The sequence below is a fragment of the Micromys minutus genome (genome assembly GCF_963924665.1).
Source record: "Micromys minutus genome assembly, chromosome: 31".
Lineage (NCBI taxonomy): Eukaryota > Metazoa > Chordata > Mammalia > Rodentia > Muridae > Micromys > Micromys minutus.
This window is the reverse complement of record NC_137966.1, coordinates 26,731,206-26,758,519: the sequence shown is the minus strand read 5'-3', so window position 1 is coordinate 26,758,519 and position 27,314 is coordinate 26,731,206. Positions and strand designations below refer to the sequence as shown.

At 46.2% G+C, this 27,314-nt stretch overlaps 1 protein-coding gene across 4 annotated transcripts in view; it reads left to right on the top strand.

The window, feature by feature from the left end:
- Positions 1-2,299: 2,299 nt before the first annotated feature.
- Positions 2,300-27,314, top strand: part of MYH11 (myosin heavy chain 11) — a 92,753-nt gene continuing 67,738 nt past the window's right edge. For 3 of the 4 annotated variants that reach the window (XM_080942396.1, XM_080942399.1, XM_080942398.1), the window contains exons 1-2: positions 14,031-14,391; positions 21,273-21,429. In XM_080942396.1, the coding sequence (XP_080798522.1) occupies positions 14,047-14,391; positions 21,273-21,429 (502 nt within the window). In that variant the 5' untranslated portion in view covers positions 14,031-14,046. Of the gene's footprint in view, positions 2,381-14,030; positions 14,392-21,272; positions 21,430-27,314 lie in introns of those variants that run through there. The other variant, XM_080942397.1, reaches the window with a different exon arrangement.

Sequence of the window (27,314 nt, the reverse complement as noted above, 5' to 3'; positions counted from 1 at the left end):
ATCTGCCACATGCACATCACACTTTCCATTTTTAAAAATGTTAGCACTTACTAATTGACTGGGGAGCAGGGCACCCCACTGCTACACATGAAAGTCAGAGAATGATGTGTTCAAGTCAGTCGGTTCTGTCCTCCACCATGTGGGTTCTAAGGATGGAACTCAAGGCAGTCTTGGGCAGCAAGTGCTCTTTGCCCATAGTGCCATCTTATCGGCCCATTCTCCCCTTATAATGAGATTATTTTTGTTTCAAAACTGATACAGCTTTTAAAAAATTAGCTGTGCTCCTTGGAACTGACTTCACTGAGGCCTGCTGCAGGAGTGCCCTTCCTAACACTGGAATGGCCAGCTCTGGGCTGGTTCCAGACTAGGGTAGGTACAGGTGGGCCCCGGGCTTCCCTCTTCCGTTCCTCCTGGGCTCAGTGCCGAGACGGTTTCCATTCCTTTTACGTGCAGCTTCGAAGAGGCTTTGGAAACAGCCTCCTCCATCATGCAGAGGGCTCCTCCCCCAAGACAGCCAGCCCGCCAGCCAAGCTGCTGGCCTTGGCCCTGCTCTATGCCACCCTGTGAAGAGGCTGGGATGGGGTTGGGAATGGGGATGGGGAGGACCAGGATCCTGGAAGGATATGGAAGTGGTCTAGCCAAGTTGAGACACAGATCACTGAGCAAAGCCAACAGGGGGGCTGTGTGGCCTTTCATATCCCATAGCCAGCTTGGTGCAAGTTTCCTGGACTTCCTGGGGCCCACAAAGGTGCAGTGTGTTAATCTCACACCACTTCAAGGGCTGCTTACCAAAAAAAAAAAAAAAAAAAAAAAAAGGAGGGAGCTGACATCTGTCCCTTTTTACAGACAGGGAAACTGAGGTAGAGCAGGTACAGTTACTTGCCAGTGGGTCCTGCTGCTATAAAAAGGCTCAGTAGACTCCCATTCAGACAACTGTGCTCAGAGGCCTCCCGTGGTCTTGTGGTCAGTTCCCCGATTGCTCCCTAGAGTGAACATTAGTATTAAACAGTACTGAGCTTGCTAAGGACCCTCAGGGGACTCAGTCTTCTGGCCAGCAAAATGGGACTGGGACAGGTTTGGCCAGGGCCATCCTCTGGTTCGAGGAACCAGCTGCATGTGGGTCTGGAGCTCCTGCTGAGTACTGGGGTCCCCATGCGCCCCGCAGGCTCGTTGCGAGGCTGCGCGGGACCATATTTAGTCAGGGGGAGCCAGAGCCCCGCTGGTATGCCACGCTGGGAATTCTTGTTTCAAGAATTGCGCCTGGCCTTTTTGGGTTGTCTCCCGCCCAGGCTCAGGAGGGAGGACCAGCCCGGGACCTTGAGGGTCCGCGCGCGGGGAGCGAGGCGTCCCCAGCCTGGCGTGGGGCCAGCTCTGCCTCAACTTCCTTTTATGGCCTGAGTGTGTGTGTGCATGGGGAGGGGGAGGGGAGGGAGAGGAGAGGGAGGGAGGGAAGGAGAGAGAGAGAGAGAGAGAGAGAGAGAGAGAGAGAGAGAGAGAGAGAGAGAGAGAGAGAGAGAGAGGCTTTAGGGACATAGCAGATGAAATGATAGAACAAAAACCGTCATGGGGAAATCAAAGCTAGAGTGTGATTGATGGAAAGAGTGTCAGGTCAAAAGAGACAGGGACCTAGATCCATACAGGGCTAAGGGACGCTGAGTAGACAAGGATGCCTAGGTGAGGGGGGATAGCTGTGGACTTATGGGGGGAAGTAAGTCCCCCACATTTGCTTAGGGTCTTAACTCATCCTCCAAGTGCCATAAGGCACTCTTCCCCCAGTAGCACCCCGCTTTTCAATGATGCTCACAGAAACCACATTATTTGTCCCAGGCAACCCGAGATTATATTTAGTTTTGGTTGTAGCGTGAATGGAGTTTCAAAGGAGATGAAAGGGGGATAAGGGAGAGAGGGAGGTATCAAGTCTCCAGTATGTATGAACAGGAAGAGGTTAAAATCGGCTGGAATGGACCTGGGGGGAGAAATTCTTAAGTTTCCCTACAGACTGCATACGAATCCCCTTTCACTAAGGACCCAGGATCTGGGAGGCTGCAGGGAACGAGGCCTGAGGCTGTGAGCCAATGTCTGGTAGCCCCCCCCCCCCCCCCCCCCCCCCCCCCCCCCCCGCTTAACCCGCGCCAGGTGGTTCCCGGCGGCTCTGTTTCTCACCTGCAGGGGGCGCCGCGAAGGGAAGAGGGCCCTCCCACCCTGCCGGGCCCCTGCCTGGCAGCCACCTCCCTTTCCCACCCTCGGGTAGCGCTGACTATAAAGCCAGGCGTCAGAAGCATACAGAGAGATTTGGACCATCCCAGCCTGGGATCAGTGCCAGATCTGAGCTCTCCATCCGGTGTCCTCCTGCTAGTCCACCCCAGTAGCAGATCTATCTGTAAGTAGAGTTGGTTCCTTAGGGGCAAGCCTGCTGGGGGGTGGGCTTGAGCAGCTTCTAGAGCATCCTCCTGGGGGTAGGGACCTCAAGAGGTCCTGATTGTCATCTCTTACAAGAGCAGTAGGAAGAAGCCCGGTACAGGATCATTATAGACCTCCTAGGATTACTCTCACTTCCCCACCAAACCAGCACCCCCAGGCTGCCTATGAGCAGAACCAACTGGGAAAGTGGGGAACACAATTAGAGGTTCTGGTAGCTAGGCCCAATTCCAGGTATTTTAAGACTAGAGTCTAAAAAACATACAAAATGGCCTACTTAAAAACCAGCCAGTGTTTAGAGGCCACACAGTGGACAAGTGGCTGTGGTAGAACTGTGGGTCCTGGTTCAAGTCCCAGTATTGGGGATGGTGAGCAGACCCCAAGGGTATTCTGACTAGAAGGTCATGCGATGGATAACGCACTGGCCATCGCACAAAGTAAGTCAGAAGCATGGGTGACAGTGCCGATAGCCTGAGCACAGGCTGTGTGTACTTGTTTTGTGTCTGCTTAGGTGACCGTGCTGTTGATAGTTACTGGTAGACAAGGCTGCGTATTGTAAGATAAGGTTTGTTTCTTTCACTCTGTTCCCGTCCAGACCCCAGGCTCTCTGAATTAACAAGGAGCTCTACTCCAGGTGGGTGCAGATGACCCATTTGCATTCCTCACCCACAGGTGCACGGAGTGAGCAGGCACTGGGTTTTGGGGCTCCGCAGTGGGAAGGCTCCTTTTAGGTCTAACAAAGTTCTGCTATTCCGGCTCAGAATTGGAGAGGTCTTGCCATGTCCGGAAAGCACCCTTCAAAGTATGTCTGTCAGAGAACAAAGGAAACTTTTTTAGAAAGCCAGGACTAGGCTGCTTTGGTTCTACTAAGAACTGGAAGAAGTGCTGGGCGTTCTGGGAGAGAAGGGAATTCGGCTGTGTTTACTAAACTGCTCTGCTTCCCTCTGTTTCTTGGTGAAGGTTCTTCTCTTGTTCAGTTTACTTCAAGATGCTATTTGACTTGACTTAAAACACAGCTTGACCATACAGGTCTGAAAGCCTCACGGCAAGGAGCACCTACTTTCTCTTCTATGATGCTGTTGGTGGCAAACACTTAACAAGCCAGGTACTTTCCACATCACGTAAATGGAACTGAGTTTTTTAATCAGTACGTACACCTCATCACCAGGGGATCATCTTGTCTTGACATCTATTTGTCTTTCCTGAAAATCAAAATTTGTTGGACTCCTGTTTCTGGTGGGTTCAGTGTTTCCAGGTTCCATCATTTTTTGAAGAAGATTGAAACTGACCTTTTCCCAATTTAAAATGACAGACTGTTCCTTAAAGGGGTTTGAATGTAGTGGGAATCTGTGAGGTTGTGGTGATCCCAAAACATGCCTGTGCCGAGCCTCCCTGGAGAAACTTGTGGGTTTGCTTCATAAATGCTATGCACTTTTATTATCATATCTGAAATGGAGCCTCTTCCGTACAAGGTAGTCACTATGGATTTATCATTACTTTTCTGTGGGAGGCTGGGCTGGAGGCAGACATGCCCTTGTATGGTAGTGTTTTCTATGAGGCCATCCCCAGACCCCTTGGCCAATCATCCAGCCTTGCAATACAGCCTGGCTGGCCTGGATTCTGGGTACTTCTCCATCTTTCCCCTGTAGAAATGGGGGACACTTAGAAGGCAGTGAGGTTTTTTGTTTTTTTTTTTTTTCTTTGACTTCTTATTTGGAAGTTCTATTTGTGTGTGTGTGTGTGTGTGTGTGTGTGTGTGTGTGTGTGTGTGTGTGTGTGTAGTTTTTGGTGGAAATTAACTCCTGTCTTTTATATATCTAATAGCAGGTGGTATTTACATCTGATGAATCACTGAGTAATTTTGAAACAGGATAAAGACTATCCTTTTAGAAAACTATATTCCATTTCAAATACTCAGAATCAGAAGGTCTTAACCACATTATTTTGCCAGGTATGGTGGTTCCTGTCTATAATACTAGCACTTGGGAGGCTGAGGCAAGAGAATTAATGAGAGTTTGAGGCTAACCTGAACTACATAGCAAGTTCAGTACATCCTGGACTACAGTGGGAAACACTATCTCAGAAAAAAAAAATCCAAACCCAGCCTAATGATCCCAGCATCTGAGAGGTTAGACAAGACAGGAGGGACAGGAGTTCAAGGTCATCCTCAGCTGCTCAGTGAGTCCAAAGCCAGCCTCTGCTACCTAGAAATCCTATCTCTAAAAGTTTGTTGTTGTTGGTTTCCCTGATCATTTTCCCATCTGCGAAATGGGACTTTTGAGAATAGCCAGTGTCTTAATGTTTTTGTAGCGCTTGCTTATTCTTCTCAGAAGTAGAGGATCACTCAGCCAGGGTTTAATCCCCATGGTTGCACCAGAGAGAGACTCCCCAGCCGGAGTCTTCACAGCAACCCACTGGAACCAGTGCTAAGAGTTGTCACTCGGTTTCATAAATGTGCTTTGAAAACTTTGTTCTATCTACAAAAGATGGGGGCTCTTACAAACTAAGATTCTTGTAACTCCAGAGCCTAAGGATGCCCTTTTGGGAGCTTTCAATAGATGACCCATTTGAAGGGTTTGACACAAGGCTGACACTATCTAAGTTCAGCAGATGGTCATTTATAGTTATATGACTAGAGATGTTTAGGAGCATGCTCTGTGTGACACAGCTTGTACAATACACCAAAAAACCCCAAAGCCTTTCCCCTAATGCAGAAGCTCATCCCTAATTTTCCTTTGTGTAAATCTGTTTTCAAACCTAGTTTCTTCGTGGAAACCTGAGCTGTTGCTCTCTGACCAGTCCTGCTAGCCAGTTGCAATCATTATTTCTTTAGACTCTTAGTGGGTCTTCTGTACCTGGGAGAAGCCTGCCTAGCTCTTCAGTGGAGCTTTGCTCCCTGGTGACCTTTAGTCACATTGATCTACAGGCCTCAAGTGCCAGGGGGCACAGAGTTAGAGAAAGGCAAGCAAGAATTTGAAGGGAGAAGGAATGCACCCAGCATTTTTTGCCTGTCTGCATATGCATTCCTAACAAACATTCTTAAATAGATTCTACATTTTTTTTTCTAAGCCAAATTTCCCTTTCATTCAAATCCTGGCATTTTACAAAACATTTTTCACCTTATCACAGATCTTCACTATCTTTTCAATACCTTTGTATCATTGCATGCTACTTTTCTATTTGGTGCATAGTATTCTGTTATATGGAAGTCCTGGCTATCCTGGAGTAGACCAGGCTGCCCTTGAACTCACAGAGATCCTCCTGCCTCTGCCTCCCACATGCTAAGATTAAAGGCAAGGACCATCACATCCAGCTGTGAGCACAAATCTTGATGTTTCTTTCACCTTTGCTTTATGCAGATGGCTCTATAGTCATTACATTCAATGTTTTTGATTCTACATTTTCATTGTGACCAGCTACATGAAGTCAAATATGAACTTGTCCACTTGCATGATATTGGCCTTTAAAATCTTTAGAGTTAAGAATGTATATATACATATACATACATATATATATATATATATATATATATATATATATATATATATATATATATTCTTGGCTTGTAAACTCTTTTCCTGTAATCGCATGAGTTCTTAGCAAAGAGGTGAATAGATAGCACATTGGAAAACAGCATCTGTCTCTAAATGCTCTTTGAAAAAGACTGTAGAATCTGCCTGGACCAGCCAAGCCTATGCCTTAGCATCTATTTTAAACACTGTTCGACCTGAGTGATAAGATGCAAAACAGTGGGGCTCTGAGGGCCCAAAGATCCAGAACAGGGGGTGACCTCAATTGTGTGGAATGGGAAGAGAAGACAGCAGAAAGAAGGGAGGGAGGGCAGGCAAGGAGGGGGAGGTGTTCATGTGTATGTGTCCACGCAAGCAGAAGCCACAATGACTGGCTATTGTTCCTCAGGCACCTTCACCAGCCTGGAACTTTCCCAACTGGCCCCTGAGCACCTAGGATCTGTCTTTCCCTTCCACCCTAAGGGCAAGATTACAAGCAGACGTCACAACATTCACCTCTCTTACTGATCTTTCTCTCTCTCTTTTAAAAGATAGTTTTTAAAGATCTAACTCAGTTCTTCAAGTGTCTTCAAGACAAATACTTTGCTAACTCACCCTTAATCTCCAAATCCTTTTAGTGGGAGAGACAGAATCATTTACCTTAGCCATTGGAAAGAGCTTCCTTCTAAAGCAGCTTGAAAAGCCAATGGGATTCCCAGTGTGTGGGGCAGTGTCACCAGGCCATTGTGATGGGAGGTTTTTACTCTTTTTCTCCTGAAGAGGTGCCCTGGGGCCTGGGGGTGGTAGGAGGTCTGTGGCATTAGGACAGGGAGTGAAGAAGTTTACTACTGAGAGCAAAAAGACTATTAGATCCAACAAATCTAACAAAAAAAGTCAAACTTTTTTCCCCCTTTTTGACCTTAGCTATGGTAACAAAAAAAAGAGGGATATAAATGATGCTTACTCAAGCCACAGAATCCTCACAGGATATTCAAGATCACAAATGTGGGCCACTCCTGCTCTGATGCCAGTGAGCACAGGGGCCTGAGCAGATGTAGCTCAGTTGATAAAATGCCTGCCTACCGTATTTTGTACGTGTGTTCCACCCTCAGCACCACACAAGCGAGGCATGGCAGGAAACACTTGTAACCCCTCGCATTTGGAGGGAAGACCAAGAGTTCAAATCCATCTTTGATTACGTGGTGAGTTCAAGGATGAGAGGGCTGTGTGGTGATGATTAAGAACAGATTTGAACGTGGAGGTCTTCTGTGTCGGCAGGAGTTTTCGGAACTAGTGTGCATATGGTGCTTTTCCCTCTTGGCATGTCAAGTGACTTTCCAGATGGAGATGTGGCCTTGAACTAGGACTAACATTATTGGGGCCCTTTGTCTTGTTTACTGAGCTGCAGCTTCAGCTCCAAGAACTTATTTCTTATCTCTGTGGTATTTCAAATCCAGGCAATGTGCAGGATGGGGGTGGGCATGTGGTAACACCTATATTCCGGGAGGAATGCTACTTTGAGACCAGCCTGGGCCAGAGCCGGTGGATGTAGCTCAATGGTAGAACACTTACTGAGCATATACAAGCCCTGAGTTTGACCTCCAGCATTTTAAATACTGACCAACTTAAATTTAGGGGTGGAAATAAAGTTCAGATAATAGACTGGCTAACATACAAAGAGCCCCAAGTTTGATCCCAAGCACTCCAGAAATTGTACGTGATAGTGCACACCTATAATCCCAGCACTCAGGAGAACTTTAAAGTTATTCCCAGCTATGAATAACTTTGTAATAATAAAAAGCCAGCCTGAGTTTTATGAGATCTCATCTCAAAAAACTTTGGTCTCAAACTGGGGACAGTTTTCCCTCTGGGAGTGATATCTGGCAGTGTCTGAACCCCCTTTTGATGTCACAACTGGGAAATGGTGGATACTGGCACAGAGTGGGATGAACTCACACTCAACAGCACCAGAGAACCAGCCAGTGCCAAGGTCAATAGTCCAGGGGCTGAGAAAAGCCACTGTAAATCAGGAGTCAGAGCAGATATGCCACTGTGCCATACCTCAGCCCATCTGGTTGTTTTGAATCAGGGTCTCTCTTTGTAACCCAGGCTACTCTAACCCACCATCCCCTTCTTCATGGGACTACAAGTGCGAACAGTTTCCCTGTGTTTCCTTTTTCCCTGTATTTTATGCAATGCTTGTCCTGATCCTTCTTACTGTATTGTCAGTGTCCCCAGCTTTTGAAAATTTCATGCTCTGAGTAGAGGACGAGGCAAGTTCTTCTGACAATAAACGGAGTTACTCTGAACTTCCAAACTGCCAGACAGAAGCAGAATGTGTCCTCTGCATGCCTGCAATTCTTTCTGTCCCTGGGTTCTCTGCCTGCCTCCTCCAAATTCTAAAAAAAGAAAAAGAAAAACAAACAGGAAAAAAAACTTGCAACTTTCTTTAGAAGCTACAAGACAAGCTGTTTTGCCTCTGTGTGCCTTGGTTTCCTCATTGGTAAACAAGTGTTGGTGTCCCTCCTGGGGTGTTTGGTAATGCTGGAGATAGAATCCAGGGCCTAGGGTGTACTAGGCTCCCTACCTCTGAACTATACTCTCTAGCCTTAAAAGTACTGTTTGCCTTGTTACTGTGTTTTATGGTGCTGGGGATGGGAATCCAGGGCCTGGAGCACACTAGATGTTTTAGTCAGGTTTTCTATTGCTGCACAAACATCATGACCAAGAAGCAAGTTGGGGAGGAAAGGGTTTATTCAGCTTACACTTCCACATGCTGTTCATCACCAAAGGAAGTCAGGACTAGAACCCAAGCAGATCAGGAAGCAGGAGCTGATGCAGAGGCCATGGAGGGATGTTACTTACTGGCTTGCTTCCCCTGGCTTGCTCAGCCTGCTTTCTTATAGAACCCAGGTCTACCAGCCCAGGGATGGCTCCACCCACAATGGGCTGGGCCAGGGATGGCTCCACCCACAATGGGCTGGGCCCTTCCCCTTGATCACTAGTTGAGAAAATGCCTTACAGCTGGATCTCATGGAGGCATTTCCTCAAGGAAGGCTCCTTTCTCTGTGATAACTCCAGCTTGTGTCAAGTTGATGTAAAACCAGCCAGTACACTAGGTAAGTGTAAGAATGGAAACCCAGGGCCTGAAGCACAGTAGGTAAGTGTTCTGCCTCTAGGCTATACCCTAGCACCTCCTAGGACTTCCTTATTTGTATTTATTAGTTAATTTAGGGGATGAAATGAGAGATTGCCTATCATTCCATATGGTACAGCAACTATTACAGCTATTAGTATAATTAATTAGTGGGACCCTGTGAAGTCTTTCCAAGGCAAGTGCTAGTGTCCAGTTGTTCTGGGAGACCCTCGTTCTCTGTAGGTTCATAGAGCAGAGTGGTTTTCTGATTGTAAAATCTGCCAAGAACTGGAATGTCTTGTCTAGGCTCTGCATCTTAGTGATGGGCAAGAAAGATGTGACGTGTGTGTGTGTGTGTGTGTGTGTGTGTGTGTGTGTGTGTGTGTGTGTGTGGTGGTACAGGCATGTGGGTACATTAATGTACATGCTTCTGCTCTGAAACAGGTTTTCTCACTGAACTGCTGTCAAGCTCTAGGGATCTCTACATCTCCAGCCCTTCTCCAGTGCTAGGGTACAATCAAACATGGCAAGGCTAGCTTTTAGTTACTGGGATTCGAACTCAGGTCTGGACAGCTGTTGTCAGCTGAGCCCTATCTGTTGGCTTTGCCATTATCAGCTATGTTTAAAAAGTGTCTTGCTGCCATTCTCATCACTCCCCAACCCCAAACAGTCCTGGGACCAGGGTTCCAAAGCATCCAGCCTGGAAACCAAAATCTCAGCTTGTTTGGCGTTGACCAAAGCCGTCTGTGCTTCACAACTGTCAAGGGCAGTACAGCCTCAGGGAGCAGCCAGATCACTTCACTCCTTTTTTGGCCAGAGCCTCAAACTTCGTACTTGATCTGTCTTGTTTGTACTTTTGAGCCCTGCTGTAGATGAGGTTCCTGGAAAAGCTAGTCTCCGTGTCTTTTCATTTTTCTGTTGAATGTTTTGTGATGTTTTCTAACTTAGTTGCAATTTAAAAAGCGGCAGCTTGCTGTTCAGGAGGAATGACATAAACGCTAGCCCCTGCGTGACCGGACACCATTTAAAACGGGTTGTCATCTATTACAGACGATGTAAATATACTTTACACTTCTGAACTACGTGCTTAAAGCATGTTTTGTGCTCTTTTCCTTTAAAATTTTTTATTTATTTTATGTATGTGAGCACACTGTAGCTGTCTTCAGACACACCAGAAGAGGACGTCAGATCCCATTACAGATGGTTGTGAGCCACCATGTATTAGGAATTGATCTCAGGACTTCTGGAAGAGCAATCAGTGCTCTTAACCACTGAGCCATCTTCTCAGCCCTTATTTCCCCTTTTCTTAAAAAAAATAAAAAAATTATCATTTATTTCATGAATGTATATGTGTTTGGGCTCACACATGATATATGTGCATGAGCTCACATGTGGAGTGGTACATGTGTGTGTATGTGTGTGGGCTCACACATGCAGTTGTGCATATGTAAAAGTCAGAGACAACTTGTGGGAGTTGGTTTGCTCTCTTCATCATGTGGGCCCTGAGGATTGAACTCAGGTCACCAGGATTCGTGGCAACCCCCTTTACTGTCTGAGCCTTCTCAACAGCTCCTCACTAAATATTTTATTACCTTTTTATTTAAAAATCAGCCTCCCACAAAAGCACACAACAACAAAAAGATCTCATGTAGTCCCAGGGTAGCTTTCAACTCCTCACATAGTTGAGGATGACTTTGAATTTCTGATATTCTTGCCTCTACCTCCTAGATACTAGAAATTGCCACGCTTGGCTTCTTCCACAGGATTTAAGACATTATCTAAGGTAAAACTGGTGTTATATAAGCCAGGGACTCAGGAGGAAGCTGAGACATGATGATTATGAGTTTGCAGCCAACCCAGATTACACAGGGTTTCATTAACAAATCAACCTTCAATTTTCAATAATTTCTTAAATTTTTTGAGGTTGGGGCTAGAGAGACGGCTCCAGAGGACCTGAGTTTGATTCCCTGTGCCCCCCCACCCCCTGCCCCATAGTGGCTCACAACCATCTGTAATGTTAATACTAGAGATCCAACTCCCTTTTCTGGCCTTCTCAGGCAAGCACATAACCACACAGACATGCATGCACAGAAAATACATAAACCTAAAATAAATTAAAATTTTGAAAGTTTTTTTGGGAGGAGGGGTGGAAGTACTTTTAAGTAACATTCTCTGTTTTGTAACAACCATTCAATTTTACTAAGTTTTTAATTTAAGACTTTTTGTTTGTTTGTTTGTTTTCTGTTTGGAACAAGGTTTTGTGCAGTCCAAGCAGCCTCAAAGTTGCCTAGCCAAGGATGGCCCTAAATTTCTCTATACCACTGCCTTCTCAAGGGCAAGCATTTAAGACAGGCAAAGCAAACTTTATCTTTTAGCCTTGATTTGCTGTGTAGGTATATATGGTGTGTGTGTGTGTGTGTGTAGGAGAGAGAGAGAGGGAGGGAGGGAGAGAGAGAGAGGGAGGGAGAGGGAGAGAGAGAAGGAGAGAGAGAGAGAGAGAGAGAGAGAGAGAGAGAGAGAGAGAGAGAGAGAGGGAGGGAGGGAGGGAGGGAGGGAGGGAGGGAGGGAGGGAGAAAGAGAGAGAGAGGGAGGGAGGGAGAGAGAGAGAAGGAGAGAAAGAGGAGAGAAAGAGAGAGAGAGGGAGAGAGAGAGAGGGAGAAAGAGAGAGAGGGAGAGATCAGAGAATGACTTGTGGAAGTTCTCTCCTTCCACCCTGTGGGTCCCAAGGATAGACGTCAGGCTATAAGTCTTTTCAGCAAACACTTTTACCCACTGAGAACTCCTGCTGACCTCATTCCTATTTTATTTTATTTTATTGGTGACAGTAGTACTTGCTTTTGAATCCCATCTGAAGACTTATTTTTGTTGTTTGTTTTTTAAGGTCTTAACTCTGACCCAAGCTGGCTTAGAACTCACAGGAGTTGTCCCACCTCTGCCTCCCAAGTGATGGGATTGCAGATATGAGCCATCACTGCTTCTGAAAGCTGCTTTTATTTTTTAATTTTCTTTTCTCTGTGTGTGGTTCTGATTAGGTGTGGGGTTAGGTGGTGTCAGCCTGGTACATCCAGCTAATAGTCAGTCTTAAAACGAAGGGTTTGGTGGCCAGTCTAATTTAATTGTGAGCTCCAAGCTCAGTGAAACCCTGCCTCAAAAATAAGATGGAGACGATCTGACATCAAGTCCTGGCCTCCATACATATATGTACACACGTGAACTTCCTCATATGAATGTATGTATAAACAAACATATGCAGACACTTGTGCATACATGAACAGATGTCCACACTGGCATATACATAAAATACATAGACATATACAAAAGTCTATACAAACATATGAACAGTAACAAACGTGCATGAATGCATACACACAGTCACACATGAATGCATACATGTTCACGCATGAACACATGAGCACATACATATATGTTATATTTTATATGACACTCCATCACCGGGCTACACCCCAGTCCAGTAAAGCAGGCTATTATCTATACTGTTTCACAATTCCCTTTAATAAAATGATCTCTTGATACTCAGTTTCCAGCATTTCTCCCTGCAGCAGAGCTTCATTTGGAAATAATTCACATGCACTGTATTTATTCTTGACACTGGGGACTGAACCCAGAGCCTTGTAAAACTAAACCCACTTTCTACGCTAAACACTGCATTCTTTGTCCCTTTCCCGTTGAATGGTTTCAATCCAATTAGTTTTACTGTATTCTTAGATCTGTTTTTTCCCCTTTTTGAATTTGATGTATTTTATTTACATTTCAAACCCTTTCCCAGTTTCCCCTCCATAAGCCTCCATCCCACCCCCCTCCCCCTGCTTCTATGGGGTGTCCCCCCTATCCACCCACTTCCTCCCACCTCCCTGCCCTGACCTTCCCCTACACTGGGACACCGAGCCTTGGCAGACCCAAGGGCTTCTCTTCCCACTGATGCCCAACAAGGCCACCCTCTGTTACATATATGGCTGGAGCTGTGGGTCCCTCCATTTGTACTCTTTGGATAGTGGTTTAGTCTCTTAGATTTGTGCATCCACTACTACAAATTCAGGAATATTTTTATCATGTGCCCCAAATAACTGTACCTGTTAGCTGTTACCTTGTGGTTCTTCCTCAGTTGCTAATTTACATTGTTTGCATGGACTTGCCTATTCCGAGATTTCTTGTAAATGTTACTGTGCCATATGTGGTCTTTCAGCATTGGGTCTTCAGATTCCGCCACATTGAAGCAGCTGCAGTACTTTGGTTCCTTTTGTATGGCTCAGTACTGGTCTACTGTATGGGTCTACCACACTTTATTCATTCATCAGATCATGCTCATGAGTGGTGTTTCTACTTTGGGGCTATTATAAGCTTGCTAGGAATATTTGTGACTACATCTTTACATGCACTGATGCATGCATTTATCCTGAGAACAGATCATGGTTCATATGGTAATTCTGTGTTCAAACATCAGAGGCACCACCACATATTTTAAACAGGCATTTGAGACTGAGGTATCTTTTAGCTGAGGGGCAGTGGTGCATGCCTGAAGTCCCAGTTCTTGGGAGGCCGAGGTAAGTGGGTCTTTGTGAGTTAGAGTTCTAGGACAAACAAACAAACAAACAAAAAAAAACCCAAAAAAACAAAAAACGATCTAGGTATCTTCCCATGTCGAATTTTGCAGACAAACCTCTTAAGCACCAAGTAGTAGTTCACTGTAAGAAACTGCCCTGGTTTATACCTTGTACCACAAATGCACCCATTACTCTGGGTTGTCTGGGTTTCATTATGAGTCTTTCATGTCATTCCTTATCTGATGGATCTCAGAGTTATTGCCCTCTTTGATAACCTACAGGAACCATTCTTATTCTTTTGTGGGATTTGTTTGTACTCTATATCCCTAGATATGGAGAGATGAGGTGAAGTGAGGGCCTACTTATCTTTAAGTTTTGCTCTGACCCCGTGTCTTTACTCCACAGGGGACCACCAGGCACCATGGCACAGAAAGGGCAGCTCAGCGATGATGAGAAGTTCCTCTTTGTGGATAAAAACTTCATGAACAGCCCAATGGCTCAGGCCGACTGGGTAGCCAAGAAGCTGGTGTGGGTCCCTTCAGAGAAGCAGGGCTTCGAAGCAGCCAGCATCAAGGAGGAGAAGGGCGATGAGGTGGTCGTGGAACTAGTAGAAAATGGCAAGAAGGTCACAGTGGGCAAAGATGACATCCAAAAAATGAACCCACCCAAGTTCTCCAAGGTGGAGGACATGGCAGAGCTGACGTGCCTCAATGAGGCCTCTGTGCTGCACAACCTGAGGGAACGTTACTTCTCAGGCCTCATCTACGTGAGTACCGTGGGGTGATGAATTCCTCCACAGGGGATTAGAAATGTGTGTGTGACCTGCCCCTGTGCATATTTGTAATTGCAGCATTCAGGATATAGATGTGGAAGACCAAGAGTTCAAGGCTATAGCCTGGGCTACATAGTGACACCCTGTCTCCAAAAAAAAAAGTGCTTCTTATGTGTATAATAGGACCTAAGTTTGGATCCCTAGCACCCAAGTACAAGGTCAGGTGTGGTAACACATGCCTGTAACCCTTGTCGTAGGGGATACAGAGGTCGGCTAACTTTACTGATGAGTTATGCATTTAGTCTCACAAACAAAGGCAGAGAATAAGTGAGGAAGAGATCCACTATCAACCTCTGGTGTAAACATACATCTTCATGCACAAACTTCACACACACCAATATGTACACACAGATGCACCACATACACACAAACAAAACTGTGTTTTGTCAAAACTCTACATATCTGACTACAAGTTGGGGTCACACTTCAAGGTGGAGTCACACAGAAAATTCACAGCTCTGTCCTACCCTGCCTGGTTCAAGGAATAGAATGGACTATCGTATTCCTCAGTCCTCTTGTTTGTAAAATAGGAGTGCTCACCTTCCACAGACATACCCAGAATCCACATGGTCACCCACTCAGCTTTAAAGCATGACAGTAGGTGTTGATGTCACACACTTTCCAACATGGCTGCCTCTGAATTCTTGCTTCTTAACTGAGATGTGAGTTTGTTTTTGTTTGTTTGTTTTAAACATAGTTATTTATGAGGTCATTTCTTCAGCTATATCTTGGCCACATCATGAGCTTAACAGCTGCTACAGCAGATAGCACAATTCTAAAACATTCTTACTATCAAGTTCTGTTGCTCAGCTTGACCTACCTGAGGATGGTGTAACCAGGGGACAGAGGTTCCTTGTGGATTAGACCAGATCCTCAGAACACAAAGGACACAGATGCTGCCAGTGTTTCTGCCTGGCAGGCAGAGACCGTGTCTGCAGGTGCTGGTGAACCCTTTAGATTTCCCTTTTCTCCAAAATGCTCTTCCCTTCTCTGAACTGTGAGGAGCTTTGTTAGCCTTATGTATTGAAGCTCTTTCTAGAAAGAGATCAGGGATACTTCCTAGCAGTTGCATCCTTGAGAATACCTTGAGAAGGGTTCTTGTTCTTGCTTTTGTGTCTGCTGTGACTGGCTGTTACTGGTAACTTGTTGGGTTCCTTGTATATCCTCTGTGGCCACAGAATCTCATTTCAACCCTTCAGAGTATCCAGCCTTTAACAATGTGGCACAATGTGTTTGGCTAAATCCACAGATGTGTTTAGCCAAATTTATATCTATTCTGGGACTCACAGGGCCCATGAGCTGCAAGTTCAATACACCTGTTACAGGTTGCCTCTTGAAAATAATAAGTACCTCTCCCCACCCCATAAACTGTAAGATGCTCTGGGTTCTAGGACTACAATATCCCCTCAGTGTGCAGGATGACTGTGTGGGGACAGAGATGGGCCCGTGTGCTCATTTCATCTGACAATTCTGTGACATGGTGGAAATCAGGACGTATAGGGGCTTGGGAAAGACAGAGACCAGAGATCATAAGAAGCAGATTAAAGTGTCTGAAGGCTCCAGATCCCTGCCATGCTCTGATTAGATCAATCCTCTTGGCCTCGGGATTGTGCCCACTGCTGTCTAGTATCATTCTGCTCAAGTGAATCACTTCACAGAAACTTGTGCCCATCGTGAAAATAAAAGCTGTGTGGGTCTGGAGCCAGGAGTGACCTCCAGCCTACAGCAACACACGTAGGGTTCCTGTTAGCTGAGTGTGTCAGAGAATTTGGAACCCTTGACTTCGGAGGCTAGCTGCATGACTTTTCTCCCTAAATGATAGAACCCTTCTACTGAACTCATTTTCAACAAGGAGCCTTTCAGAAGGTCATTGGCAGATCTTTTGCCCTCTAATATCTAGAAGGTTCTGTCTGAGACAGAGGGTTTGCTTCTTCTTTTGACCCTGGGTTCCTTGCAGAGCTGCTTCAGGGTTTAGGACACACCTGGCACATAGATCTGATTCCTGGTCTCAGACCCTCTGGCTCTTTGTACATTATTGTTGGCTAAGACCTCTCTGTCTATAATTTATTACAGAGGACATTAGCGTTTATCTCTGTTCCAGGCATTGTCTGGGGTTGGGGCGAGGAGAAGGCTCAACTTTGTGTCTATCTTGTCAGGAACATTCCTGAACAGGGACACTGTGGAGTCAGTCTACAGCACCTCAGAGTACAGAAAGAAAGAGGAGAGCTCCAGGCTACCTCTTGGGAAACCTCGTAAATTAGTTCTTATAATCTTATGGCGTCAAAGAGAAAGCAGGACTATCTACTCAAAAATTATTTTTATAAAAGAATGTGTTGAGGCCGGGCAGGTGGCTCAGTAGAGAAAGTGCTCGCTATGTAAGTGAGACCCTGAGTTCAGCTCCTCAGTGCCCATGTAAGAAGCCAGGGGGTGGTGTACCTCTGAACCCAAGGACTGGGTAGAGACAGGTATGTTTCAGGACCACAGTGGGTGCCAGCCCAGATAGTAAGTGAATGCCAGAATCAGTGAGATCTGTTCCAAATGATAATGGAAGATACTCAATGTTGTCCTCTGACCCCTACACACATGCACACATACGCACACATGTACTGATTCACATATGATACACACATCCCCAGAAGAAAGTCATATGTCTCAAGTGGCAGGAGCCCCTCCCTTCCTTTTATCTCAGCAACAAATGTGACTTACAGGGTCATTTGTGCAGGTCTGAGAGTCTAACAAATCTAACGTCAGTATCGTTTCCTCTCTGTGCCTTATACAGCTCATTCCCTTTGCTCAGCTGTGCCTGTGGCCTTCTCTTCTGCCTCTGTGTCAGTACCTAGTTAGATCTAAGGCCTGTTGAATAGCTAGGGGATGAAGAACTTTCCCTTTTATTCCAGCCCTTACCCTTCCCACCCCTACCCCTGCTCCTCAGAAACACAAGCCCACCATTTGCTTGGAGATGGGAATCTCACTATTTAGCTCAAGCTAATCTCAAACTTGCGTTCCTCCTGCCTCAACTTTCCCAGTGCTGGGAAACAGTGTGTTCTTGGCTCCTTTCTTTCTCACCAAGCCCCAGACAGCTCAGGCCATATTCTGTTGTGCATCTGTTCATTTTCCCTCTCCCTCTCCTTCTCCTCTCCCTCTCCCCCCTCTCTCTTCTCTCCCACTCCCCATCTTAACATGTACATTTCATGGCAGAGCCATGAACTGCACCAGGAAGACTATGCCCTACTGACAGGTGCTTAGGCTGTCACTAGCCCCCCAGTCACAGCATACATCCTTTATGAAGTGTCAGTCTCCAGCACAAATACTCAGGAAGTGTGGATGCCACAGACAGTCTTGTAGTGAATGCAGGGTTGTCATAGTCTCTGGAGGAGAGAAGAGCCTCAGAGTCTGACCATGTACGAATATAGTAGGTTATGAGGCAAAGCCGAGATTGCCCCTGGCATGTGCCTTTCACTCAGCTTCTTCCTTGTTACTTCCAATCCCTCTGTCTTCCTGAGGCCAAGGCCTTGGGAGCAGCTCCTGCTTGGTGCTCTGGGGCTGACCATATAAAGCATGGGGGAACAACCAGGCCTGCTTCCTAATACGGTCAAAAAAAGGAGATACTATTCCAGCTGGGACCTGCTGGTGGCACTGAGCCTTGAGATGCCTTGCTAGGACAGGAGGAGGGATGTTGGGACCTCTGAATTCAAGCATCAGGAAAGGAACTATTCTGGGCATGAGACCCTGGTTTCCTCCAGAGGATTTGCCAGCTGAGCGGACTCAGATCTGCCTGAAGCATGGATTAAGTGTGTACTGTGTGGATGGAGTCCAAGGAGGAGTAAGCCGGCAGGAAGACTGCTCTCCCTGGGAAACTGGACGTTGTTATGCCTCAAACTCAGGACAAATGGCTGACTGGGGGGCCTTCTTAACATATCAAAGTTGATACTGGAACAGGTTTCCCAGCATCTTTTATGTACCCGTTAAAGAGTCATTCTAGTTATATTCTCTTTGCCTTGTGACCTCTTGGCTTCTTGTGGTCTCCTTCCTGGCTCACCCCTGGCCTTTCAGCTCCTAATTCCATTCTATTCCTCTCTTGTCTCCCCTCCCCCCCAGACCTGTTCAGTCCAGGCCCTTCCAGGTGCCTCTGGGAGTGCTCTCCCTCATATCTACAGCAAACATGCTTAGCTCCTATCTAGGAGCATCAGCTCCTCACTTCCTTTTTCTATTCAGAGGTGGAATCAGGAGAACTTTTACAGATTTTACTCAGCAAATATTTACTGGATAAGTTTTTACCCTGTGCTGGGTGCTGAGCTGGGTGCTGGGCTGAGTGCTGTGCTGGGTGCTGTGTTGGGTGCTGTGCTGGGTGCTGGGCTGGGTGCTGAGCTGGGTGCTGGGCTGAGTGCTGTGCTGGGTGCTGTGCTGGGTGCTGGGCTGAGTGCTGTGCTGGGTGCTGTGTTGGGTGCTGTGCTGGGTGGTGTGCTGGGTGGTGTGCTGGGTGCTGTGTTGGGTGCTAGAAACACACTAGTGTAAAGTTCAGTCTGGGAGGGTGATGTTGAAGCTGAGCCCTGAAAGCAAAGATGTAAATGGGTCTGGAAAGACCAGGGGAAAGGAATTCCACACAGTGGGAACAGCATATATAGAGAGGCTCCAAGGTGCTAAGTTTTCTGGTCTCATAATCACATAGATTGAGCACCTGTTGCATACAGGTATGGTGCTAAATAATCCCTGTGCATCATTTCAGAGCAAAGCCATGAGGGAATTGTTAGTATGTCCCTTGGTTTGCAGATCAAGATGACTGAAGCTCAGAGAGGCCAAGAGATTCGTCCAGAGACTCCCGGCTAGAAGACAGCAAGGGGAGAGTTTGAATTCAAGTCCCCAGTATTCTTAACTACTGATTGGGTTAATTAGTACCCACTATATGCCAAGACTTGGGTTGGGGCTGAAGAGGACAGAACAGAACAGAACAGGAGCTCAGGTGGTGTGGGTGACTGTAATTGGCCCTTTCAGGTCAGAATGACCTGGGAGCCCTCCTGACCCCTGCTGACCTCGAAAGATGCCTCTTCTTCTGTTCTAGCTGCAGCTATACCTAAGTGCCCACATCCCAGTTTTCTGCATCCTTCTCTCTTCTCATCTGGACTGCCCTTCACTGCCCTTTAAGGTTTCCTATGGCCACCTCAACACTCTTCGGGGGTTCTTTTGTTCCCATTCCTGTTGCTTGATGGGAGTCTCCTGTCACCCGTGGCTTATCTAGCTTGGGCCTTTAGAGCTCAGTGTCCCCGAGAGTCTTTCTCCTCACCAGCCCTGCAGCTGTGAGGAGCAGAGGGTCTTATTTCTCCACCACCACCCCTTTTTTAAAGACAGTTGACCACACACTTGCTTTGTAGCTGAGGATGACTTTGAACTCCTGACGCTCTGAGCACTGGGATTACAGACGTGCACCACCATAGCTGGTTTATGTGGTACTAGGGATGGAACCCAGGGCTTTGGGCATTCTAGACAAGTACTCTACCCACTGAGCCACATTACCAACCTTTGCTCCCTTAGACCTTTGAACATGCTGTAGCATGTCGCCTCCTCTTCACTGGGAGTTGGTTCCCTATGTTAGTTACTTTATTTCAGTGGCATCTCTAGTTTGTGACCTGTGTCTCTCACTTCTCAGCATTTACATTTCTAAATTATTAAATTATGACTCAGCAGCTGGGCATGGTGGCACACACCTTTAATCCCAGCACTCAGGGGGCAGAGGCAGGCAGATCTCTGTAAGGTCAAGACTAGCCTGGTTTACAAAGAAAGTTCCAAGATAGCCAGGGCTAAACAGAAAAACTCTGTCTCAAAACAATCAAAACCTTACTTCTGAGACTTCTTCAATAAATAATAGCACATGTCCCCTTCTGTATGAGGTTAGGGTTAGTCTGCTGTCCACCCTTCCTCCTGCTCTTCTGTTCCCACTTCATCGCTGCTTTTGTTACAAATTAAAAACCACATTGTTACTGGTAACATTTTGGTTTGTGTTGTTTTTTGAGACACAGTTTCTCTGTGTAGCACTGGCTATTGTTCTGTAGACAACCTGGTGTGAACTCAGTGATCTGTCTGCCGCTGCCTCTTCAGTGCCCGGATTAAAGGTGTGAGCCACCACTGCCCATTCTTTAAGTAGCTTTCTATCTTTTAATCAAATAAAAATAAAAATGAGACAAATAGAAAAGGAATTCTGGGAAAGCTGGGGAGATGGCTCAGTTGCTAAGGTGCTTGCTGCTCAAGCATGAGAGCCTGAGTTGAGTTCCCAGCACCCATGGGGAAAAGCTGGGTGTAGTGAGCCACACTCCTGTCATTCTGACGCTGGGGAGGCAGAGACAGGGGAACCCTTGGAGTTTATGCTTACTCAGCCTAATCAAATTGGTAAGTTCCAGGTTCGGTGAGGGAGCCCATCTTAAATAATAAAGAGTAGGAATTGGGGAAGATGCTCTGTGTTGATCCCTGTTCTCCACGTGTCTACACAAATGTTCATGTGTACCCTACATATAAACGTGTGCACAGAGATATATAAATTATGTCCCTAAGGTTTAGTGAGGTAGAGGACAGAGATGGGCTGAAAACTTAGAAGTGAGTTTAGAACTGGTTAAATCTTAACCACAGGTTGTCTGGGAACCCAATCTTACTTTTTTCTGTTTTTACCCTGTGTCTGTGTCCTGAATACAAGGCTCTTTGCTGAGCTGCTGAGGACCCTTAGTTTCCACACCATGACATGAGGCTGCTGATCGTGGGTGTGAAAGTTCCCCCCCCCCCCCCCCCACATCCTAAGGTCCAAAACTGAGCCCAGTTCTCTCTTGCAGACCTACTCGGGCCTCTTCTGTGTGGTGATCAACCCCTACAAGTATCTACCCATCTACTCTGAAAAGATCGTGGACATGTACAAGGGCAAGAAGAGGCATGAGATGCCGCCCCACATCTATGCCATTGCTGACACGGCCTACAGAAGCATGCTACAAGGTGAGTCTGCCAGGCCCCACAACCACCTCAGGCTCAGTCTTAGCCCTCACCCCCACCTGCCTAAGTCCCCGTCAGGAATGTGGAGTTTGGCAGGCAATGCCTTGACTAAAAAAGGGCAAAGGCAAAAAGAACATTGGTTTGCAGCAAGGAGGGGGCAAAGAACTCAGGGCTTGAGCAAATACGGGCATCACCCTCTCTGGCTTCTGCCATCCCCATGGCTGTTCCAGAGCCCTGGACCAGCCAGCAGCCAGAGAGAAAAAAAATGGGTATGGGTTGTGGGTGAGCTGCAGGGACCTGGGTTGCCACCTCCCAATCTCCATTCCTGGGATCACATTCAGATGCCTTTTCTTTCCTAGCCTCAGTTTTCTCATCTGTGAAAGAGGATAATAGTCTATGTTAAAGCCTCTGTGAGACTTCTGTGGTGGCTTTTCCTCTATGGAGGACCTTTACATACACATTCCAGGTCCAGATGTGGCGGCTTGTGAACTCTTTTTCTGAAAATTTTGGGACCAGAGCCATTGCAGATTTGGAACTGACCTTCCCGACCCCAGATTTAGGAATATTTTCATATATGTATGATGAGAATTTGTGGGGCTGAAACTCAAGTCTAAACATAGTGTTTATGTTTTATCTCTATTTTATACAGTTCTAAGCTAATTTTTGACAGTATTTTAAATCATTTTGTTCATGAAGCAACATTTTGTCAAATGGAATTTTCCCATTGTGGACTAAAAGAGTTTCAGATTTTGGATTTTGGGGTTTGTGATTCTCAACCCATGTGACTGTTATTTTGAATGAGCATTTCTATTAGGACAAAATGTCAGACACATAATAAAATAATAGGGAAAGTGTTGATTTAAGAGTCCCAATGAAGTTAATCTTTGTATCTGACCACATTGGAATAATTGCCATTGAGATGAAAGTATGAATGAAATATTCTAGAACGTTCCATGACTTTTCCCAGCCAGTACCTCACCTGTCACCTGTGCACACCCCTCACTGTTGTTCTCATTTCTGTCACCGGCAGCTTAGCCTTGAACTTAGGGAACGATGTACTTACATCACTTAGTACTTTCTGGAGGAGCTGCTTCTCCTCAAACCTCCTCAGAAGAAGCCATAAAAACATGTCTGTCATGGCAGGAATTCTAGGGCAGAGCTGCCTGTGCTGGCATGTGCTAACATGGTCATGTCATGCCATGTGACTGTGAATGAGCTCTAAAACATCCTCTGCCTCTGCTTTTCCTCTGTACAAAGAGATAAACAACTGGATCTTGACCAGTGTGGGGCACCAGGCCTGTAATCCTACCACTCAGGACACAGACACATGATGATTCCAAGTTTGAGGTCAGCTGGGGCTACAAAATAATATCCTGTCTGAAAGTTCATCAGTCAACCAATGCATCCATCCAGACAGAGAGGTCTGTGACCACCTCCTAGGACTGACATGAGCATTAAATGAAAAGTAATATCTTAGTTTTCAAAACAGTGGCTGGTACTTGATCAACAAAAACCCTTCCTGAGCCTAAGACACTACAGGTCAAACATTCCTAATTCTAAAATCCAAAAATGATAATGATCTAGGATCTGGGATAATTTCATTGCAAATTCTAGGAAGTGTACATTCTAGGCTGTAAAGTTTTGTTTACAACATTATTTAAAACATCTCATGAGGTAAGCAAATCATGGGTGAATAAAATTCCAACACTGGAGAGGCAGAGGCAGGCAGAGCCCCAAGACTTTGAGACCAGCTTGGTCTACAGACAGGAGCTCCAAAGCAGCCAGAGCTGTGTAGAAAAGTTCTGTTTACAAACGAACACATAAAACATACGAAATGACCTTCAGAGTGGCTGGAGCGATGTCTCAGTAGTTAAGAACACGTACTGCTCTTTCCAAGAACTTAAGTTTAGTTCCCAGCACCTAGAGTGGGCAGCTCACAAATTCCTGTAACTCCAGCTCCCAGGGCTTCACTACACTCTTCTGGTCCCACGTACATCTGCTTTGGGTGAAAACTCCCCCGTCCCCGTGATTAAAGAAACAAAATCTTTAAAAATTCAGATAATATCTAGAAGACATATGTGAGACTTGTCTTGCATCATCATGCTACCTCATTATGAATCTGACAATTTTCTCAAATCCAAAGCTACCTGGAATCTGAACACCTTAATCCTAAACCTTTTATATAAAAGATTCTAGGAGGGATTCATGGACAGGAGGTCAACAGGGAGCACAGTGGTACAAAGTAACAGCTGTGCAACAGCCAGGTGAGGGCCAGGTGGCACCTGCACACTGACATCCCTCCTCAGGGCTGTCACCTCAAGGGGACGTGGGTCTGAGCTGAGGGTTGAGGACTCTCCTAACTATCCCGACACCAGGTATCCGAGTGTGTCTAGAAGATGGCACCACCGGGTGAAAGTGCCCTAGGCTACCACTGAGGGTTGAGGACTCTCCTAACTATCCCGACACCAGGAATCCGAGTGTGTCTGGAAGATGGCACCACCGGGTGAAAGTGCCCTAGGCTACCACTGTTTGCCAGACCTCAGGTGTAATAGGAACTTCATCTGCCCAGACATGAACCTGCCACTCCCGCAAAGACCAGCACGGAGAGTCCTGCAAGGTGTCAGGATGTTGTTCTCCTAGATGGGAAAGCCCTGTTAGGTCTTGGGGCTAGAATTCTGTGTTGTATTATCAGATGAAAGTGTATTTAGAAAGCTCAACCATCCCTTTGGTGAAGTGTACGGAGCTCTGGTGTTCATATCATTGGCATGCTTTTGGTCGACAGGAACCCAACAACTAACTGTAGGGACTAAGAACTACCTTAATCGTTTCAGTTTATGTACGATATAATGGAAGCTACAGGTTAAAACGGCTCAAATAAAGACGAATTTAGAAAGGTTTAATTTTTTTTCTCTAGGAATTCTTAAGGCACCGATTGCTCTGCTGCCCTCTGGCTATCACTTCACTGTGAGATTATTGGTCCTCTCTGTGGGATCAGTTTTAGTTTCTTCTAGTCCTTTAAACTCTTCTACAGCTCTCTGCTCGTCATGGTAGAACTTGCCTTTAGCCTATTTTCCCCTGTTGGGGAGACTTCTCCTCTTGCTGCTTTTGTTAAAGTCTTAGGTATAGAGTTCAACTGAAATGGGTTGTTGGGAGTACGAAATTTATTTAAAGATATAAATGTGTGAACAAACAAACCGTTGACAGCAGTATGCAAGGGCTCTGAGGAAATTTAAACCTCAGTGGGTGGGGGATCATGACAGGGCTCTGATGGTGTGTCTTCTTATAGCCTCTGAAGAAGGTTGTGGGAGGGGAGTTTACAACTTGAGCAGGAATCTGGGTAGAGAAGATGATGTGTGGCTGCCATTCCCTTTGATGTCTTGAGATTGCAAACTTATCTCAGGTGAGAGGTCTAGGCATCTGAACTCTGTTAGGTAGAGGTTCATGCAGTTCCCTTGGTCAGGCACCTATGTTGTGGCCTAAGAAGGGCTCTGGTCTGGATTCTAACATTTGTTGTTGTTGCTGTGGGTCTCTTTTTCCCCTCCAGCTGGGCACCGAACCCTAGCTCTTGTGCATGCTCACCCAGTACTCTACTGCCACTGAGCTGCGTCCCGGCTCCATGAGGATGGACGGTCGTTTCCCTGCTTCTCACATGCTTCTTCTGGTCACACTTGGATTCCTGGCCTCAGGGATTGCCAGGAGAGCTCTTTCCAACCATCAGCTCAGACCCATGTCCCTTTGAGGTGACAGCCCTGTGGAGGGAGGTGCCACCTGGCCTTCACCTGGCTGTTGCAGCTGCTTGTGTTAACTGTGGTCTTGTAGCTGTTACTTGCACCAGTGTGCTCCCTATTGTCCTCCTGTCCATGTTAGCGACTGCTCCTAGAATCTTATATATGAAAGACTTAGGATTACAGTGTTCAGATTCCAGCACTGCACCTTTGAGCACATCCCAGCTCCATGGGGATGACTGCTGCTGCTTATATGGCTTTGCAGGACTATTTTCAACCGTTTATCAGACATCTAGGGCAGGCAGTATTCATTTAGGAGTTTTAAAATTCAGCCCTAAAATACTATGATGCATGTACCATAATATTACCCTAAACAAAACCAAAACCAAATTCTAAAGTAAAGAAGGCTGACATAAGTGTTATTTTTCTCATGACATGAACTTACTTTATTGGTCTTGAGAAAACAACACTCCCTCCCTCCTTCCTCCCCCCTCTCCCTCCACCTCCCCTCAGGAGAGAGAGAGAGAGAGAGAGAGAGAGAGAGAGAGAGAGAGGGGGTGTGTGTGTGTGTGTGTCCTCTGACTACACGTGTGGCTTGTTGGTCATCCAATACTAGGGCCTGGCACTACTGTCAGCTCCCTTTTAGAGGAGGGGAGATTGAGATTCAGAGAAGCGAAGAACCTTCCAAAGATCAGCCAGTGTCAGAACTATTCTGGACTTGGTGCCTGTGACCCCCTAGGACCCTTGGTCTAACAGCGGCACTGGGGTATGCTTGTCCCGTAACCCAGGACAGGCCTTTTGTCACTGTAGGTCACACTTCCTATCTGAGTGTTGAAGGCTGAACACTTGGGAGTCCAGGACTCAGCAAATTACAGGAAGATCTGAGGAGAGAGCACTAAACCTTCTGACAGGATCCTGTGAGTTGTCACCGAGGGTCCCTGGGGTAAAGTAGGGAAAGTGTGAAAGGCAGATAAGATTTTGCTCTAACATGATGAGTGGAGGCTCAGCAAGTGTCATAAGAGGACCCTGTCAACGACCAGGAAAACACCCAGCTGGGGTTCTCAGCTCTGCCCTCTTCAAGCATAAGCTAAGACTGGGCAGTGGGCTGCAAGCAGGGCTCTCTGTGTTGCTGTGCCTTCGGGGCGGTGGCCAGTGGCCTGTAGATAAAAGGAATAAAGGGTGAGAGAGCCTGACCCATTTTCTCGGAACTGAAAGTGAAAGCTGGTGACCTGTCTCCTCTCCGAGGCTGAAAAGGAGACTGGACCCAGAGGTACAGGAACTAGCAGAGGCTATACGTCTTTGCTGTAATTTATTTTCTTTGTTTTTATATCTTTTAAAAACTGTGTGTGGGGACTGGAGAGATGGCTCAGTGGTTCAGAGCACTTCAATTCCCAGCAACCACATGGTGGCTCACAACCATCTGTAATGGTATCCAATGCCCTCCTCTGGTGTCTGAAGATAGCAACAGTGTACTCACATACATTAAATAAATAAATCTTCAAAAATATTTTAACAAACCAGAGTATGGGTGTTTTGCCTGGGTGTGTACATGCTCACCACTATGCCTGCTTTGTGTCCACTGGATCCAAAGGCACCAGTTCCAGGAATCTGGTGCTACTAAAAAGTTATAAAACTCCATGTGGGTGCTAGGGACTAAACTCAAATCTTCTGCAAGAGCAGCCACTGCTCTTAACCACTGACTGAGCCATCTCTCCAGCCCTACTTTTGTTTTTGAAATGTAGTCTCACTCTAAGACTCGCAGGGCAATCTTCTGGCCTCGGCCTCCTGCTGATGTTACAGACACAGACCAGTACACTTTTGGGCCTTTGGTCCTAATCTGTCCAGGTGACTACAACAAAATGCCTTTATAAAGAACAGAAATTTACTTTCTGCAGCTCTGGAAGCTGGAAACCCAGATGAAGGAACATCTGGCGAGGACCCATTTCCTGTTTAGTCTGGTGAAGGCATGCCCATTTCCTGATCAAGGATGGTGCTCCTGCTGCTGTGTCCAAAGAGAAATAAGATCCCTTAGGCTTCTTTTTGTAAGAATATCAGTCCCACTGGTGACTTATCACCTAGTACAGTTTCCACTTTGCCAAAGGGTGAGGATTTGGAAACATAAAAGCTCAGACCATGGCACCTTCTAATTAGAAGGAGGTTAAT